Genomic DNA, 15,655 nt, shown 5'->3' with positions numbered 1-15,655 from the left:
TTCAGTTTTTTCTTTTTGCTCTTCGCACTCTTTCAATAGTGGCTCGATAAGGTTTCCAGGAGAAACCCAACAATGCTTACGGCTTATACTTCATTTTCTGTTGAATGAAGTGACCGGAGAGCTTATAATTTTGTTGAATTTTAAATATTTGAATGGGCAGATAGGTCCATGTTCCTGGTTGTTGAAACTTGTGTGTAAGTACAGAAATAAACTTACTAGCAGTTGCTTGTTTTCCGTTGATTGTTCCATTAAAAATTGTCAAGATCCAAGTTACATGCAGGAACTTATGAAATCCCTTTGTCTATAATTGGATGTAGTCAATGCCTTTTTATCTTTATCATCTTATCTCCTTTATGTTATCAGATAGCTCGAACAGTTCGAGGCCATGGACAGACGTGTTCGCATGTGAAATGAAGGCAAAAGTGGTGCCAACCTGAAGAGGACGCTCTGTTGCGTGCTTATGTGAAACAAGATGACGCAAGAAAAGAGATCGGCACCCTGTGCTGCAATGCATGACCAAACCCTTCAACCAGGATGCTAATCCTGCTTGGAGAGGTGAAGAAGTATCTTAAACAGAAGAAGAGCAACGTTTGGCTATTCATCTTCAAGCCAAGCAGGGCAACAAGTGGAAAAGAATTGCAGCTGAGGTTTCCGGGCGAAGAAACGGCATCGGCAACAGAAGGAGAAACAGCAAAACTTAGAAGCAATTGAACAGGGCAAATAGGATCAGATTCTAGAGAGCTTCATAGAGAAGATTGTTAAACAGCATTCTGCCACCGGAATTACAATGGAAACTTCCAATGGTGGATTTCTTCGTACTGATTCACCAGCTGCATCCACACCAAAGGTGCTTCCTCCATGGCTAGTTAGTTCTAGCATGACAACAACCGTTAGGCCACCATATCCATCTGTGTCTTTAAGCCTTTCACCCTCAATAGTGCCACCTGCGCCAGAAATCGCATGGTTACAGCCTGATAATACTTCACATAGTTTGAGCATTTTGCGGTCCTTTGGGATTGCTCCAGTTGGAGAGAACCCACAGGTCGCAGAACTTATGGACTGCTGTAGAGAATTGGAAGAAGGGCATCGCGCTTGGGTAGCACATAGAAAAGAAGCTGCCTGGAGACTGAAAAGGGTGGAGTTGCAATTGGAATCAGAAAGAGAGTGCCGAAGGAGGGAGAAAGTGGAGGATATAGAAGCGAAAGTCAGAGCTCTTAGGGAAGAGCAGAAAGCCAGTCTTGATAGGATTGAAGCTGAATACAGGGAACAGTTGGCAGGATTGAGAAAAGAAGCAGAAGCTAAAGAGCAGAAGCTGGCTGAGCAGTGGGCGGCAAAGCACTTCCAGCTAACTAAGTTTCTCGAGCAGCATTGCAGATCAATTGCTAATTAAGTTTCTTGCGCAGATGGGATGCGGATGGATTGCCGCAATCATATTCATGTAGTTCATCTTTGCTGTTGCCTTAGTAATTATATAAGTCCAGTTACTTATTAAGAGCTTTTTACGCCATTGAACTACTCCATCTTATTTATGTGATCATGTGTAAAACCAAAACTGGATGTATCTTCCATCCTCCCGTGAACATTTCCTTTGAGAAGGAGCTTGAAAGGCCATTAATAAGGTCAGGATCTGCAAATGCGACTATCTTCCACAATCTGACAGTTCTTTTAGCTTTTTATATTGAGTGTTGAGACTGTTTCTCCCTTTTTTCTTCGTCTATGTGTGATTTGAAGAATCTTATAAGGAGACTCACAAGAATGTAAGGGAGCATTCGATCTCTGGTGCACTATACATGATTCATCTTATGACCAGTTACCTTTCATTTTCTTTTAAGGGGGAGTTGTTAGTCTTAATGTCAATTTATAATATCTCAGAAGCAAGAAGAACAGAAGATAGTTGAAAGTTGAAACCCTTTCGGCTTTGTGGGTGTTTTAGTAGAGGAGGAGATTTCGAGTAGGCTTTATGTTGGTCAAAAGGAGTAGTAGAGGGTTAAATTTTCTTTTGAATAATAAAAGAATATAGTCAACATCATTCTTATAGTTTGAAATTTTTGCCCTGTGCATGCAAAGCGCATTACTTTAATTTTCTCACAAGTATATATATAGTGAATTTTTTTACGTCGTACATATATAGCGTATTATTTAAACTTTTTGACGTATGTACATATATAACAGATTACGTGAATTTTTTACGTCTGCACACACGACGTGTGCATGCAAAACGCATTACTTTAATTTTCTAATGAGTGTATATACAACGAACTTTTTGACGTCTGTACATATATAGCACATTACGTGAATTTTTTACGTATGCACACATACAACGCATAACTTGAACTTTTTGACATCTGCACATATATAGTGCATAATTTAACTGATTGATGTATGTATTAATAAGTGAAAATAATATTTTTTGTCTTATAAGTTAAACTCAGTTCACTTTTCGTTCCATTCATTATGGGCTTAGCACTTTTAATTTCATAACTTATAAAAAATAACACTTTTGGTCTGTATCCACTTTTTTGTCTATAATTTAAGAACCCAAAATACTAATTTTTGTAAGTTATGGGACAAAAAATTAATCCCATAATGAACGGGATCAATAGTGATATGAGCTTAATTTATTGGGATTAAAAATACTATTTTTTCTATTAATAACGTATTTTTGAATAAAAACGTTCTTTTTAATTAATAGTAATTAATCAGATATTATAATAATATATATATATATATATATATAAATTTGGATACTTTGTGATCAACAACATGTAGTACACAAAATGAAATGAAACTTCATTATCAATACCAACTTGTACATTGTTGAGAAATGCAAAAAAGAAAAAAGGTTTAATAAAACTTGCAGACATGGTGTTTTTGCTCCCCAAATATTTCATTGATATTCATCCTCAAAAATATCATCACATATATTATAATCTACAAGCTCATTCTCTATCTCCTCGTTAGCTTCATCATCACTCTTCTCACTCTCCTCTCTGTTTTTTCCAGTCTCTTTGCCTGCTGCCAAATCAGCACTTTTATTCTCGTTTACTATATCACTTGAGTTTGCAATTTAATTTTGGTCATGTTGGTAGGAGGGTAGCAATTTTAATCATGTTTAAATTGATTTTGACAATTTTCTTATTTAACTTTATATATATTCGCATGTTGAGGATAAAAAAAAGGAGGAAAAAGTAGTGTGCATGACAAGCACATAACCAGTTCAATTACGTGCACTTGTTTAAAAATTTTAGTAAATTCTGGTCATTTTGTTTGCAACGTGCAAAATTTTTAAAATTATAGGATAAAATTACTAAAATGAATTCGTTCAAAATTAAAATTGCCACCCGGATATATATATTCTTATTACAATTTTTTCATTTCATAAAGGGATGTATATATTCTTTTATTTTATTTGATGATCACCAATTCACCATTAAAGAGTGAATAATTAACTATATCTATAATTTGTCAAAATAAAAATAACATAAATAATAGTAAGCATTTGAGAAGTTGTGATAGAAGATTCAAACTGCATTTTCCATAAATTATATATGATTACAGATTTCCAGTTAACCCTAAAAATCGTTTAAAGAAATAACCCTCGAGATTCAGCCTGCACATTCACTCTCCTCCATCTTCGTTGTACCGTACATCAACATTGTTATGAGCACTATCTGCTTCTGCAGAAGATATTTGCATGATAGCCTCCACAGCCTCTTCCTCCTGCAACAACCAGATCATATATTTGGATGTAAAACCACTTTAGATACCATTCAAAAACTAAGTCATGTATATATAAAAAAGAGAATTGGAGGGTGGAATTACTTGGTCTATAGCCTGCAAGTCTTTTGGTTCACACGAGTATAGGATAAACCCCGACACCTCCAAGAATGACCGAAATGTTCTACTCCAGTGTCGATAGAACTGTGCAAAAATCGTGTATAAATCGAATGAGCAGAGAAAAAGGCAAACCAATTGTTTAAATTATATAAGTTTCATACAAAATATATACTAATCTGATTTCATTTTTCTGGCATTGGAAAACATTAAATGGTGCAAGATTTGTGCATGTTGAGTGCAATTAGTTAAGATCTATAGGTATACCGTTTCCTCCTTCCCACTGTTGATGCGGACTCTTTTCTCGATTGTCCATCTTTCCAGGCGCTCTTGTAACGATATTTGATACTTCTTCAGGAATTTAGGGCGACTGGAGTCTTCTGTCATTGGGAACACAATGTGTTGTCCAGTCTCAAGATCATAAACCTGTATACCCCATTTCTGCTCCGTTGCTTCGATCTTCCCCACTTCCACCCGATATCTATCAATGGCGCCTGTTTCAATCTGGTATTGGGACACATCATATGTTAGAAAATAGAATCAAGAATTTCAAGGGGAAAATAAAACAATAAATGATACCTCATGCATCTCCAATACATATTGTTCTTCGTCTCCAGGAAACTTGAAAACCTTGAAAAACACGTCCTTAGTTCCTAGAACTTTAGACGTAATTAGTATACGGTTTTTTCTTGTCGAAGGTTTTCTGGCTGAGGTTTGCTGCTCCTGCAATGTAAAACATCTTGATGTAAGACATTAAGAATAAGTAATCAGATATGACGTTATGCATCTAGATAACAAAGATCAATTTGAGAAATGAATTATGAATGAATCCATTAAATAATGAAAAGCAATTGGGAAAACAAAAAATTTAAAAAACGATATATATATATATAGAGAGAGACAGAGAGAGAGAGAGACCTCCACAGTTCCGGATACAGTTTGATGCTGTCCAATTTTACTTGACTGCCCCCTACTGGATTCTGGTGTCTGCATATAATCCAAAGCAAAAAAAGCATTATTGTGATTTATATGCTGAAAATATTTTAAATTTCTTTCTACAAACAAAAACACAAGATGCAAAATTAGAATTTGGATTCATGCACTAATAATGCACGTTAGCATTTTCGTAGATATTTGATCACTAATTTTGCACGGGACATACGTAAACTTTTATCACTATTTACTGCTTTACACATATGAATATATTAAAGATTAGAAGGAACTTACAACCTCATCAAGTTTCTCGTTTCCAGTTTCTGGTTGTCTACATTGAGATATGGGCGTAGGAGACAGTACATCATCATGTTCATTAACTCTGTCCAACCCCTATCATCCGCCAAGGCATCAAAGTTAGAATGTAACGTTAACAAACAGCCACAAAAATAGTTTTAGAAGATCAGTTCAAGTAATTAAATTAGTACCTCATTAGAAAACCCTTGTGGCTGATAGAGCTGAATTTCCATTCCGGTAATTCCATGTGCATTATTATCGCCTGTAGCCATTTTCTCCAGCGGGCCGGGTGCTTGAAATTAGCAAAGATTTCAAACTATAGTTGTCCGAAGACAGAAAATTATGTATTTAATATCTCAAATTAAATCGAATTAACTGAAGACAAATTTAGTGTTCAGTTCATGTATATATGAAGGTTGAAGAGTGGCCGGGTTCACATATATATACATCTCGTTGACGGGGAACACAAGTATAGAACCACTCCGCGCTGTCTGTCGTCAACATTTGGATGTGCACGTCTTTATGGGATTTGCACAATGTAATGAAGACTTGCTATCTATGAAATTAAAAACGTGGGTTTTTACCGTTTTGAAATTACTTTATTTTCAAGATTTACTAAAGACGTCTGGATTTTTTGTGATTAAAGCACTGACTGATTGGGTTTTTGAAATTCTATCTTTTGACCGAACAAAAGAAAAAGAGAGATGGTCAGACGTTTTCATTATAAATACAGCTATTTACCATATAATGACGGATAAATATCTATTCTTCAGATTTTCTATTAAAGGCGCCTTTTACGAGTCAAAAATGTTGAGAATCTACCTCGTATGTGATATAACAATTATTTAGCAATCTGTAATGATTAGGAGACCTGGGTTTTCCTGTCCAAGTTTAAACAATATTTATGTTAATTTATTCAATTAATATCTCAGAATCAAGAAGAAGAACGAGAAGATAATTGAAGCCCTTTTCATATTATGGCTGTTTTTAGAGTAGGTTGTATATTGGTCAAAAGGAGTAGTAGAAGCTTAAAATTTATTTTCAATAATAGTTAGGATATGGTCAAAATCATTCTTATAGTTTGAAATTTTGACGTGTGCATAAATAGCGCATTACTTGAATTTTTTAACAACTACACATTATATGGTGCAAAATTTGATTTTTTAAATAGTTAAAATACGGCCAAAATCATTCTTATACTTTAAAATTTTAACGTATGCATAAATATCGCATTACTTGAATTTTTTAACGTCTACACATTATATGGCGCAAAATTTGATTTTTTGACGTGTATTTATAGCGCATCTTTTAATAAAGCGTTCTCTTTAATTAATGCTAACCAGATACTATAATAATATATATATATATTAATTAGATAGTTTGGGATCAACAACATGAAGTACACAAAATGAAATGAAACTTCATTATCAATACCAACTTGTACATTGTTGAGAAATGCAAAAAAGAAAAAAAAAGGTTTAATAAAACTAGCAAACATGGTGTTTTGGCTCCCCAAGTATTTCATTCATACTCTGTGGAGATTCATCCTCAAAAATATCACATATATTATAATCTACAAACTCATTCTCTATCTCCTCATGAGCTAATTCATCAGTCTTGTCCCTCTCCTGATCATTGTTTCCAGTCTCTCTGCCTGCTGCCAAATCAGCACTTGAATTGTTATTCTCCTTCACTATATTACTTGAGTTTGCAATATCATTGTTGCAAGCTTCAGAAGATGATATTTTCATCATTGCTTCAACAGCTTCTTCTTCCTGTGAACTTACATTGTTACTTGTATGTTTCAGGTCCTTGGGTTTACTGGAATATAGTATAAATGTTGCCGTCTCAACAAAGGACCGGAACTGTCTTCCCCCATGATAGTAGAACTGTCAAAATGAATTAAGTATAGGTTTAGAAACTCTTTATGTGCAAAATCAGTCCCTCTTTTTGTAACTAATTTTCAAGAAATGTTATGCTAAAGGTAAGGAAATTAAGTACGTACCTTGTCCTCCTTGCCATTGCTGCGTTTCCTCTTCTCCACCGTCCATCCAACGAGACGTTCTTGTAATGATAATTGATAATTCTTGTGAAATAGAAGAGGGGTAGGATCTTCTAACACTGGGATCACAATGTGGTCTCCTTGTGCAAGATCATATACTCCCACCTTCCATCTTTTATTTGCCTCGTGCACTAGCAATTGCCATCGATCAATACCGCCTGTATTGACCTGCATATACATGCTAACATCTTTAATATAAAATACAAGGTAAGTACACAAATGCGCTAAATTAGTACGTACATATATTTTACTAGTTAGCGTTCGCTGCATGATCTTACGTAACTCTGCATCAGTTATACGTACGGATTTAGAAGTCGATTTTTACTTGATTTAATTAGTTATAGAAACAACAGTTGCTGTCAGTTTAGAGATTTATAACTATATTTAACACTTCCCTATTCTCACTCATGTCTAATATATATCTTTCTACTGTTCATGGTTGGAGATGTATACCTGATGGACCTCCAGGAGATATTGTTCACCAGCATTTGCAAACTTGAAAAGTTTAAAGAGTAGTTCCCCATTTCCTTCAGTTGTACGCTTTTTTTTGCTTGAAGATGCTTGCTGCTATGCGTTTAAATAAAACATCTTCATGATACTGAAATAGTAGAAAGTTGGAAACAAATTGCACAAGAGATAATCATGAAGGGGGAACCATGTTGTGCATATGTGCAGATTCAGTATTAATACAACAGAGAACTTGAGAAATAAACCCTGCGTGGCTGGGATCACTGAAAAATAAAGGATCGAAAATTACCTCTGTAGCACCAACAACCTTAGATGGAGATCCACGGAGTCTTTTTCTTGATGGCGCCTTGCTCAATTCCTGTAAAAAACAAGCACAGAATCAATGTTAGAGAAAGAAATTCACATCTTGATTCCTCATCATCTGTTCTTGTTTAGCATTGCCGATGAGGCCATCCACCATGTTTTCAGATCGAGAGGATATATAAGAAAAAGCATAACAACATTCAGAAAAAAAGAGAGCAACAGTAGACAGCCATATATACCCCATGAACCATGAATCCAGATTCCTGCGGGGGTACAACAGATAGCGGAACCGGCGCCAGTACTCCATTTACGATATCACACTCAAACTCTTCTGACCACTGCCATGGATGATAGATCCGTCCCACATCAGATTATCACCCAACGATTTCAAAAAAAAAACCAAGAAATTTCTGTCCATGATCAAGTTTGAAAGGCTAGCCCTACCTTATCAGTGGGAGTGGGAGACGCTTCTTTCTGTAAACCCTCTTGCTCATTTGGCTCCTGAACCCGCGCCATCTCCGTAGCTTCTTCACACTCAGTTCTCTTCTCCAAGTGAGGCGCCGCCATTCGGTTCGAGGGGGACGGGGAGGGGTGGGTGTTTGTGTGCAGCCACAATGCTTCCGCCATTTATATATATATACATGTTCTGAATTTGGATGTGGATGCTATATCATGCTCACAAAAGGACACGATTTTTAGGTGTTGAGACTTGAGAATGCTCAAATGGCGCGGATTCTGTGTGTATTATTTTAAATTCTTGCCATTTTTGCTTTTTAAGATAAATATTTCAGACAATATTTCAAATGTTACAGATACTTACCATCTGTTACTCTACGTATTACAATTTTATGCAATAAAACAGAGTGGCTTCAATGGCGTTTACCTTTTTTCTTTCCCCTTTTCTTTGAGAGGTCAATGGCGTTTACTTAAACATATTAAAAAGTTTTAATTTGATTGTGAAAATGAAATATCAATAATTTCACTGTTTTTACAATTTTTTTGATAGAAAAATTATTATGTGCATAGTACGTGCAGAAATGTGTGTGTGTATATATATATATATATATATATATATGTATATTAAAATTAACTATAATATTATTAAACTTAACTATAATATCTAAGTAGCTACTTAGAACTTTTTGTTTTTAGTGATTTCAAAATATTGTCCAATATCAATATTATTGTAAAATTGACCAATTAAAAGTTAACTCATTTTTCATCTTTTTATGAATAAATTTAATTTAATAAATGTGATGATGCTTAAATAGGTTCAATTGCGAAAGCTTATATTTTTAGAAAAGTAATTTTTGTGGATAAAATTAAAAATTTTAATAAAATTAAAAGAGTTAGTGTTTGTAAAAATAAAAAAATAAAAAAAGTAAAAAACAAATAAAAATGAAATTAGATAGTGTTTGAGGGTAAAACACTTTAAAACGAGTTTAATTGATTAAAAGCTATTTTATCTTCATGTATAATTAAAAAGATATTATTTGTTTAATAATTGCACTTGTTGATGGTCAATAATAATTATTTTTTTGTCAACACTAATAATTTTTATTTAAATTAGTATATTTCATATTTAATTTTTTACAAATATTTATCATTTGTACTATTAAATATTAAATAGTAATAGAAAAACTAAATATTTAGTTCAATAATATTTCTCACTAAGTAATATAATTGTTCACCCATACACAATAAATAAATTTTTATGATTGCCAAAAGAGAATATTCTATTTATATTAATTAATCATATTTAATTTATATTTTTTATGATAAGAATAAAAAAATAATATATCAAATAAAATATAAAAATGTGTAAGATATTAAATATGTGAAAATATAAATATTATTAATATAAAATTACTCAAATTATTTGAAAACTCTAATACAACTTTAGATGTGCAATTGAAAATAAATTAGAAAAGGCATTTATTAAGAATATTATAATGAGCATAAAATAGTTCAAAAATATAAATTTATTTATAAAAAGAAAAAGTAATACGGCTAAAACATGTAAAAATATTTTTGTTTAAATCAAAGACTGAAAAGTAGTTTTTCATACTTTCTTAAACACTCCCTTAATGGATGGTGTACATCTGATATCCGGTGAACGGTGATGTAATAAGCATTTGGTGGTTGTTTCCATACAAGACTTCTCTTTCCATTAGTAATCAAGGTTGGGCCCGGATCAGTTTATATTTATCTCCTGTCTGATCCAAGTAACAAAATGCCACGGGTGGGTTGGTTAGAAACAGGATGAATGCCACAATGGCTCAGACTAATGGACCCAACTATTGTGCTTTCATATCTCTGAAATATTAAAACACACCAGCGCATGCGGCCAGAGAATACAACTAAACAAGAGAATTATGCAGTCTTTCCGGCAGTCCCAGATTTGTCCCATCATTCGGAAGAAGTAATTCCTCATAGGTCACGTATGATCCATAAACACACACCCACACACACACAGTTGCCATGTAAATGTGGTATCTGCACAATGAAACCATATATTATGAAATCTACACTTGCCAAAAGTTTCCTTTATATACCAAGAGACATGACTGTAGGACTTAAAACAAAAATTAAGATTATAATACAAGTCATTGCAATCTTTGGCCTTGAGGTTGAAGATCTGAAGGATCAACAAGGCCTTCTAGGACAACAAGCTCATCCAACAAAGATAGCTTCTCCTCTTCAAGGGTTTTGATATCATCTTCTATCGCTTTCAACTCTTTTCCTAATCCAAAGCTTTCCTCCTCCAAGAGCAAATACTTCCGCCTCAGAGCTCTGTACTCATTTCCAGATGTCGAAGGGTCTCCCGATGAATCTGGGATCAATCTTTCTGGTTGGAACAACGGTGAGACATCATTTACTGCTCCTCTTTTTGAGCCCTTCGGCCCCTTTTGACTGGAAATGGTTCGTACGTCATGGGATCTTTTCATACTGTCTCCAGGTGATTGAAACATTTCAGGGTCTTGCGCCAAAGCTTTCTTTTTTCTGGGCTTACTCATCAAAGCATTGTTTACCAGCATATTCTTTTGATCTTCCATTTCTTAATCAGTCTGATGGGAGGCTCTACACTGTTACAAACCCAAAACACAAAGAGGGGAAGATTTAGTGGCCACTGAATACCAAGGATTTTAACCAATATCAACTTTCCAAAAATCAGAATAAGATGCCATAATAAATGAGGTGTTGTGATCAAGAAAAGAACTAAGGAATTACGGCAGCAGTTCTCAAGTAATATAATCTATACAAGGTGTGAGTTCATAAAGTAAGAACCTTCAGATAACAGGAGCACATAAATGCGATCTAAATAACAGATACTATCAACCAGGGGTGAACAGAAGAAGCTATCTTGGTTTCGAAAGACAGACAGCATTAGTTCTCCCAGTCTTAATTCACGCCACATTTTGATGTTCTTATTGTTTTCAGTAAGTATTTAGCATCCCTTGTTTGATTACTTTATATATCACTCCATATGAATATGGCTACTGGACTAGCAGAGTAAGGTGCAGGAATTTGAACCGTGGTTATGCTTTTAAACAAGTGCAAAGTCCAGTTACATAAGAACAATGAAACGACGGAGACGCTGAGATAACTGCATCGAACACTATTTCCATCCTATCCTAACACATAATTGTGCTGTGTTATCTTATAAATTTAATGTTTCATTATCATATTACTGAAATTTGACAATTTACACGAAGAAAGAAAAGGAAACTACACAGCACACACCAACTGCCAATAAAAAAAAAAAACAAAAAAACAAAATGGATGAATCTTAACTAAAGTATAAAATCCCAAAATTGCTCTTTAAAAAATTCAACCTCAGAAGATCTAAACCAAGAAATCCTTACAGAAAACCTAAACTCACAAAGGATTAAAATTGAGTTTTTGTGGGAAGCACTCATATTTGTGAACTAAATGTTAATCATAATTTTAGCAGCAGATCAAGCATAAATTATTCACTTAAAACCGGAAATCAGAAATCAACTACGGCTTATTGCTTTCGCGCGCTAAGCCGGGTAGAGCTAGAAAGGCATGCCTTCGTCAAGGGTTAGTGGAGTTTCCGTCCTAAATAAATCAGCACATACCGACGGTCAAGCCCTCATCAACATCGGCGGCGTCGGCACAGGTCCGTCGGCCCACAACTCTCTCTTTCCTCCTTTTTCTTCCCCTTCTTCTCCCTTCTTCTATTCCGTTTCCTTCCCTGTGATCTCGTCTTCTCCGTCTCCTCTTTTATTAGTTCTTATCAATATGTGGGCTTTAGAGTGTAAATGGGCCTACTCCCAAAGCAGGAAGACTTCTACTTCACTTGGGAAACAAAAACTCTCCCATTATTAAAAATAAGCTTCTCAAAATATAATTTTGGTCAGATATATCTCATGTATTAGCGTGTAAGATATATAAGATTACCTAAAATAGAAATAAGTTAATCAAATGTTAATTTGTATTTTTACTCAATATTTTTGTTAATATCAATAAATTTAATTAATTTTATTTTATAAAGGGCTATTTATTAAATAAAAATAAACATTAAAAGTACTATATATAATTTCTCAAATTATAATAAATTTATGTATAATTACATCAAAACATTATAAAAGGAACCCTTTCATTTTCTCTCAAATAGTTAACTGGGCCACTTGAATAGTTGAGCTTGTCGGGCTATAGGTTAGTGGGCTTTTGGATGGCTTCATCTAATGGGTTTCTGATCGGCCCAACAATGTGACTCGCTGGCCTAAGATAATATTTGATTTGGGCCTACTTAATTATCATATTTGTAAATGGATAATTCAGCCCGTCAACCTGGCCCATCATGGGTAAGCTTTGTCGAAGAACAGGGTCGTGTTCATATCATACTGACTTTGTGGATTAAAGTTCTCGTATTGAATTTTTTGAAGCTTAGGAATCTGGATTCAGCTATTTTCCTTTAAAAACCCGTGGACCCATTCATTCTAATTCTACCCAACTCCAAGGTCCACAATTCGATTTAAACGTTAGACCTCCCCCCACATTCAAAAGTTCAAAACTCCCTTTTTCCTTTTAACGGTCATTCTTAGACAAATTTCAACATCCTTCCAGTTTGTGTTTGTGTGTTCAGAGATCTTGTTGTTATGGCGACTCAAGTGGAAAATTCTTCGTTCACAGCAGTTCAAGCGGAAAGCTTTTCCACCCCCGCGAAAAATCACCACCACCCCAGTTCAATTTCAAAGGTGAGAGTCGTGTTGAGAATTCGGCCCTTTCTCCCTCAAGAAATTTCTTCAATAAATGGCAGTCCTATCTCCTGTGTTTCTCTTCAAGAATCGGAGCCTTCATCCGACGAAGTTACTGTTCTTCTCAAAGATCAAGAAACCAGGTGTGCAGTTTGGCCATTGTTAATGGGGTGGGTTAAAGTTTCAAAATTTCGGATTTTGTTTGGAGTAATTTTGTTTTGTTTGTGAGTGCAGTCGAAATGAATGCTACAAATTGGATGCTTTTTTCGGGCAGGAAGACAACAATGTCAGCGAGATTTTTGAGAGAGAAGTGAGGCCTTTGATTCCAGGAGTATTTGAGGGTTATAATGCTACTGTCTTTGCTTATGGGGCCACTGGCAGCGGAAAGACTTACACTATGCAGGTTTGATTATTAAACCAACTGCTGAACAATCAGAGACTCATCTCCTTTTACTACCCGAATCAACAAGTTTGGGCTTTAGTTAAAGTCTACTTCTTATAATATGGTACCTAGTTCCTTAGTTTTTGATTAATGCCTAAGTGGGCATAATTATCGAACAAATCTTATGTGCTTGTTGGGGGGGGGGGGGGGGGGATACGGCAGGCAAGGAAGTGATGAATCAACAACTACGGTCTAAGGGCCCCAAATTATACTATGTCATCCACTCAATGGAAAACATATGTCCTTAATATAAGTGAGAGTCGCATGTTGTTGGATTGTTGGGAGTTGGTATATGCCTACAATTTGCATGCTCTATATTTATCATTGAGTATTTGTCTTCAAAACATTAGCAATAGTTGCAGGGGTGTGCGTAGTTGATACATGGTTAATTTACTTTTTTGTCTTCTTGAGCTAGTTGGATGAGCTAAGCAAAGAGCATGTCCATCCTGATGAGGACTTGACTTACTTAAGTAATTGATAATGTCCCTATTAAGTTTAATTCAATCATGGACCTGTTGTAACTTAATCTGTATGTGGAAAAATATAATGCAGGGAAGTGATAAACTACCTGGTTTAATGCCGCTTGCCCTGTCAAGCATCTTGTCCATGTGCAAGGGTACAGAAAGTATCGTTGCAATATCTTACTATGAAATCTACCTGGATAAATGTTATGATCTACTAGATCCTAAAGAAAAGGAGATCATGGTCTGGAATGACAAAGATGGGCAGATGCATCTCAAGGGGCTAGCTCAAATCAAAGTTGACTCAATGGCCAAATTCCATGAGGTTTTCTCTTCCGCTCTTCAGAGGCGAAAGGTTGCACACACAGGCCTCAATGATGTATCAAGCAGGAGCCATGCTGTGCTTGTTGTTACCATTTCCACCCCATCCCATGATGTTGTTGATAATGCTGTCACTGGGAAGCTAAACCTCATTGATCTAGCAGGTTTCCAGAGATTTGAATATTTTCCTTGTCCTTTAGTTTATGGATCTCATCAAGGGTCTTTTAACATTTGAGTATTTATCTAATGAAATTAGGAAATGAAGACAACAGGAGGACATGCAATGAAGGAATTCGACTTCAAGAGAGTGCCAAAATAAACCAATCTCTATTTGCATTGTCAAATGTTATTTATGCACTTAATAACAACAAGCCTAGAATACCTTATAGAGAAAGCAAATTGACACGCATATTACAGGACTCTCTTGGAGGAACAAGTCGGGCTCTTATGGTCACCTGTTTGGTAAATCAACTAATCTTTTGAAATATTCATCTTTCTCTCTCAAGAATCCAAAATTTCAGAGGAGCATTTATTAACTCAAGCGATCTTTGGCAATAGAATCCAGGAGAATACCAAGAATCTGTTCATACAGTTAGCTTGGCAGCTAGGTCGCGCCATGTTTCTAATTTTGTATGCTCGGCCCAGAAAAATGTTAATTCAAATGTGAAAGTGGACATGGAGGCAAAGCTTCTTGCGTGGTTAGAATCCAAAGGCAAAACAAAAAGTTCTCAGAGAATGGGGCTATGCCATTCTCCATTTCCTGGAAGAACTCCTAGTTCTGTGAAATCCACGAGGAAAGTGAATACATGTACACGTTCCAATGATACAAAAGCTATTAGAGACCAACTCTTGGATTCAAGGAGGTAACAATGATCTATTAGTATCTTACTACAATACTGATTGATGCCCTGTATATTCAGCACTAACTTTTTATCTGCAGGAGTCCATGCATAGCTGGCAAAAATCTATTTCATGGTGGAGTTTATGCAGATAAAAGTCAGGTAAGTTTTAAACTTGGAGAGCTGTTTGCAGATTATGGTTTAATTCCCATGAAATGTTTTAGAATGTGGGAGGTAAATTGGAATATGGAAATTGTAAACCTGTACTTAATAGAAAACCTAGCTTAAAGGTATTCATTATGACACTCTTGGCCAAGTTCATTTAGATTGTGATAGCTCCTTAAGTAATTCTCATCATCATTCATCCACCGAGGCGGATGTGATATATACAGACAAAGGGTTAGAAGTTTGTGTGGGTCCATATTTTGATGTTCTAGTAAGTCGCATCATTTTCTGTTGTTTCACAGGCT

At 35.2% G+C, this 15,655-nt stretch overlaps 3 protein-coding genes across 5 annotated transcripts in view; 2 read left to right on the top strand and 1 right to left on the bottom strand.

Annotated features, from left to right (window-relative positions):
- The window catches only part of LOC105174712 (transcription factor AS1-like), a 3,238-nt gene extending 1,589 nt beyond the window's left edge, over positions 1-1,649 (top strand). Inside the window, exon 2 of the mRNA XM_020697632.1 lies at positions 364-1,649. Coding sequence (XP_020553291.1) covers positions 788-1,390 — 603 coding nt within the window. The 5' untranslated portion in view covers positions 364-787 and the 3' untranslated portion in view covers positions 1,391-1,649. The remainder of the gene's footprint in view (positions 1-363) is intronic.
- On the bottom strand, positions 10,391-12,191 carry LOC105174450. Of its 3 annotated transcripts, none has more exons than XM_011096560.2 (2): positions 11,914-12,191; positions 10,391-10,983 (listed from the first exon to the last, which is right to left on the bottom strand). In XM_011096560.2, exon 2 carries the CDS (start codon positions 10,951-10,953, stop codon positions 10,504-10,506), a length of 450 nt encoding a protein of 149 aa, XP_011094862.1. In that variant the 5' UTR covers positions 10,954-10,983; positions 11,914-12,191; the 3' UTR covers positions 10,391-10,503. The 3 variants fall into 3 exon arrangements, with proteins under 3 accessions (XP_011094862.1, XP_011094860.1, XP_011094864.1); XM_011096558.2 differs by having other exon boundaries at positions 11,952-12,184; XM_011096562.2 differs by having other exon boundaries at positions 12,001-12,181.
- LOC105174449 (kinesin-like protein KIN-10B) overlaps positions 12,845-15,655 on the top strand; it is a gene marked incomplete in the record, with an annotated part of 4,102 nt that continues 1,291 nt past the window's right edge. Inside the window, 6 exon segments of the mRNA XM_020697686.1 lie at positions 12,845-13,265; positions 13,357-13,525; positions 14,117-14,510; positions 14,603-14,808; positions 14,905-15,209; positions 15,287-15,347. Of these exon segments, the coding sequence (XP_020553345.1) occupies positions 13,024-13,265; positions 13,357-13,525; positions 14,117-14,510; positions 14,603-14,808; positions 14,905-15,209; positions 15,287-15,347 (1,377 nt within the window).

This window comes from Sesamum indicum, linkage group LG11 (assembly GCF_000512975.1).
Source record: "Sesamum indicum cultivar Zhongzhi No. 13 linkage group LG11, S_indicum_v1.0, whole genome shotgun sequence".
NCBI lineage: Eukaryota > Viridiplantae > Streptophyta > Magnoliopsida > Lamiales > Pedaliaceae > Sesamum > Sesamum indicum.
This window is presented reverse-complemented; position numbering and strand designations above follow the sequence as displayed.

Coding starts and splice junctions, on each gene's coding strand:
- LOC105174450 (XM_011096560.2), bottom strand. CDS start 10,953: ATGGAAGATCAAAAGAATATGCTGGTAAACAATGCTTTGATGAGTAAG.